The following is a 4476-nucleotide window of genomic DNA, read 5'->3' on the forward strand; positions in this document are numbered from 1 at the left end:
CACTCACACACTCACACTAACACACACACTAACACACACACGCACACAAACACACACGAACACACACATAAAAAGATGTTGGAATTGAAAATTCTGTTCTTCCAGCAGCCTGTAATGTTTCTATAAATAGTATATACTGTATATACTGTATATGTATACAGTATACAATATATACAAAGTATACAATATCTGATAGTTTTCATAGGTAAAACATGTGATGGTTGTCATAATTAAATAAATAGAAACATCTTAAAATATTATAATCATTCATATATAAACATACCCATGTCTTCTACCTGTATATTGTAAGCAAGTTGCAGTAGAACAGTAAATATGCTAATATTACCTAACTGTGTTCAAGCAATGAAAAACTAACTAGGTCTGGTTTACATGAAGGGCTGCTGTGCAGGCTGTTGTTAGTCTGGTCTACATGAACTGCTGCTGTGCAGGCTGTAGTTAGTCTGGTCTACATGAACTGCTGCTGTGCAGGCTGTAGTTAGAGTCTGGTCTACATGAACTGCTGCTGTGCAGGCTGTAGTTAGAGTCTGGTCTACATGAACTGCTGCTGTGCAGACTGTAGTTGGACTCTGGTCTACATGAAATGCTGCTGTGCAGACTGTAATTAGAGTCTGGCCAGATGGTGATCAGTTGACAGCTCCGCCCCTCTTTTCACTTGAGTGTCCAAAATATGCGGCCTCAGATCACAAAATCAGTCATCGGTCTTCGGCCTTGGGTGCTCTATCAGACGTAACACATATGAGCATCCTTATGTTTGAACGGTGTTTGTTATAGACAATCCATGACTAGCACAGAAGTCTAACAGCAAACGACTGCTGGGGTTTAGACCCAATCACACCTCTCCAGGTGGCTCCATCATTGCCAATGTGCGTGTTGAATTGTCCCAGCAGAACTATGGAGTCCCCTACTAGAGCCCCATGCAGGACTCCATTCTGTTTAGCTTCTTGTGTGCTCGGTCTGTTTATCCCACAGCTTTTGTTTCCCTGTATCATAATTCTGTATGAATACCTATGTGTTATATGTGTGGCTTAATGCAGGATCCTCCAGTATGGTCAAATGTCCATGTCTTCAGAAGCTACTGAGGGGCACCAAGCAGTCAAAGCCGACGTGGAGGCTGGAGGAGATCAGGGGTTGCTCAACCTTTTGACCGACGATACAGTCTTTTACGTGGGAGGATACCCAAGTACTTTTAAAGTAAATTCACAGAGGGCTGTGTTGTTTTCTTATGTAGGGTTTGAGCTCAGTCAGGAAGCGAAACCCTTATCGAAGTATGTTGCTACTCTTCCATTTTAAGTTCATACTGGAATAATTAGACTGTGTGTGCAACTCAAAAAAAGATAATACTTAAAAACACTAGGGCTGCTAACAGTTGATCTAAATAAAAATAACCTTAATCTAAAGAGCAGGGGTCTTCAATGTTATTTAGGCTAAGGACCGCTACTAATATTGTGTAAAATTCCGTTGCACACACAATAACGTAAATGGCGGCCTAAGTTGTTCATATTTCAATGTTAAACATACTTGTGGCCAATTGAATCCTCAAGCTTAACTGTATTCGTGGATGGCTACATTATTGGCTAGCTTACCTATAGGCCAGTAAGCCTATCATCAAAGATATTCAACAGGGGGCCTGATGAAACTAATTCCAGGGATGGAAGATAAAAGAACAACACTTGTAAAAGAGACAGACAGAAATAAGACAATTTAAATAACACAGACATTTTTTCAAAGATGTTTCTGATTTCCGAGAGGACTGTGTTGATGTAAATTAGAACATATACAGTTGTTTATTTTTATTCTCTTTCTTTTTTTAGCCCCCCTCCCAACTTGCCCTGCCTAACTTTAAGGGCTGTATTGAGCTTGACACACTCAATGAGGAAGTTCTCAGTCTTTATAACTTTGAAAACATCTTCCAACTCAACACCACAAAGGACGTACCTTGTGGCAGGTCAGTGCACACAGTATATGATATATTTCTTTAAAATCTTTGTTGGATGTTGCCCCTTTCTTTCTTGTCTCAGTTTTTTTTAAAGGACAGGTTAATAACCTCTAGTCTGTTTATGTTTTCTTTTCTCTATATATTTCCTATAATTACTTTTGAGTAAACTCACTCTCATATTTTCGGTTTTCCATCTTCTTTGTGATTCATAATGGATTGAAATGGCTAAAAACAGGTCCAAACAGGCGCTGACTCAGGCCTGGGTGAATGACGCAGCATACTTTGATGGAACCGGCTTCGCTGAGATCCTTTTAAATGAAGAAACGTCTCGCATACAGCGCTTCGAACAGGAAGTTAAACTGATCTCACACAACGGAATTCTGCTCCTGCTGCAGAAGGAGGTAAAGACTTCACTCATTCATTATTCTCTCAGGTGATTACTTGTTATTGGATGATTAATGCATTACAGCATTCCCAACATGCTGTAATATTAACCTTAGTCTATATCAACCACGTTCCACTTCCAGGATTGCACTGTTGATACCATAAATTCTGCCAGATTTCACTCATTTTAGGCCGGATGTCTGTCAAACTTCTGCTTTCTTTGTGTTGGTATTCTGGTTTTTGTTTTTACATTTAACACTTTTTTAATTTGAATTATTTTTGGGGAACGACATACAAAACATACACTTTGCAACATGAACATATCCCCTCCCCGCCTGACTCAGTTAGACAACATTTAAAAAAAGGTGGCATAATACCAATATGTATGATTATTACCATATTGTCTGCTGTATGGTTAAAATATGACCAAGAAAGGCTGGAAGCTCTTTTTCAGTGTTTCCTCCGTGTCGCTCTCCTCCATCAGAGTCAGTTCCTGTGTCTGGCAGTGCTTAAGGGCACACTCAAGGTTTTCTATGACTTCAGTGGTGATCTGTTGACAGTCGACCCTAAAGAGCCTTCATCCGATTTACTGAAGATCAGCGACGCCGAACCCAATGCTGTGAGTCTGCCTTTGGCTTTCCCATGTGGATTAGACATCGGTGCTACTTTCTATGCATCATATCCCTGTTGAAGGAATATGGATCTTTAGGAGGTAAAATGGCTGAAACATAAGGAGATAATAACCATTTTGTGTTGTCAACTGCGTAGCTGGAGATCATCATCCTGTACAACCAGAACCGTGTTGTGGTGAGGAACAACCGCAACCATCTCTTCACCCTCCAGTATACACAGAGCCTCCCCTTGTTTTATAGTAACTACTACCTGGGAGGAGTACCAGAGAACAAGATGCCTGAAAAGTGAGTAGTGAACTTGTTTTTTTAGTCCGGATACAAAGAAGAACATAACAGTGTTACGGTACTGTATAAACAGAAAACATTTAGATGATTGGTAAATGAGAAATAGTAAAAAATATAGATTATAGGAAAAATATTTAAAAAATTCCAAACCGTAAAACCAATCACATTACGTACAATTTTGATTCCTATTCCATTCAAGCTGATAAAATGGCTAAGGTGTGTGCTTTTCAGGCCTTCTCGTCATTGGCAATACACGCTATCAATACAGCAGTTAGTTAAAGAGCTTTTTGTCAGGATGTTTGATTGGGTCTCTTTTCAGGTTGAAGGCTCTGTTTCCGAAGCAGGGCTCTCTGAAGGGCTGCTTCAGGAACGTCAAGGCCCAGAACTCTCACATCGACCTGAAGAGGGTCACCAGCTCTGGAGTCAGTTTTGGCTGCAACAGTGACCTACTGGTGAGAAAACATTGGGATTACCATTCCATTTGCAATTTCTGTTTTAGCTAAAGTTTAGCTAAAGTTCAATATTCACTGTGTAACAGATCAAACATGTCATGGAGCATTAAAACATGAGACACCATCAAACCTGCTCTATATTCTTCTGCGGGGATGAGAACATGGACATGAACTGCCAGCAATATGTGTTTTTCTTGCAAAAAGCATAGAACATTTATCACAAAAGTTATAGTTATTAAAATTATTCCAATAAAGAATATCAGTACTTTCCTAAAATGTCTGATCTGCCTCAGTTCAACAGCACCTTCTATCACCATGTTAACAGTGTGTGATATGAAACATCGTTACAGCATTTATCTTAAAAAACAGTAGCTATAATAATTAAAAGAGGAATAAAACATTTTAAACCAAATTTTACACCAAACATTCAACTAAATATTGCACATTGGATGTATAATAAAGCTATTCGTATTCTATCAAATCTGGATTTTGATTTAAAAATGATTTCCCGTTCAGCCCTATTGTATCGTTCTCAAAGTGAGGTCCGGGGACCCCAGTGGTCCTTGAGGGGGAACCAAGGGGTCCCCAGTATGTGTAATGTGAAAGCATTAATTTTCACTAAACTTTCATCCATAAGTAACAGGAAAACAGAATGTATAACTATTATGGCTTTTTGTAGACTTTCTATGATAAATCATCTATTACATCTTCCATTATCTTTACTGTTATTGTTATAGCCACTGTTCATCACCCCCCCCCCCCCCCC

General features: G+C 39.3%; 1 protein-coding gene across 4 annotated transcripts in view; it reads left to right on the forward strand.

Moving 5' to 3' along the window:
- LOC116669984 (laminin subunit alpha-5) overlaps positions 1 to 4476 on the forward strand; it is a gene marked incomplete at its 5' end in the record, with an annotated part of 69536 nt that overhangs the window by 55497 nt on the left and 9563 nt on the right. For all 4 annotated transcript variants that reach the window (XM_032500152.1, XM_032500155.1, XM_032500153.1 and 1 more), the window contains 6 exon segments: positions 1056 to 1212; positions 1833 to 1966; positions 2193 to 2358; positions 2826 to 2960; positions 3110 to 3258; positions 3578 to 3710. In XM_032500152.1, the coding sequence (XP_032356043.1) occupies positions 1056 to 1212; positions 1833 to 1966; positions 2193 to 2358; positions 2826 to 2960; positions 3110 to 3258; positions 3578 to 3710 (874 nt within the window).

Source organism: Etheostoma spectabile, chromosome 20 (assembly GCF_008692095.1).
Source record: "Etheostoma spectabile isolate EspeVRDwgs_2016 chromosome 20, UIUC_Espe_1.0, whole genome shotgun sequence".
In the NCBI taxonomy this organism is placed as follows: domain Eukaryota; kingdom Metazoa; phylum Chordata; class Actinopteri; order Perciformes; family Percidae; genus Etheostoma; species Etheostoma spectabile.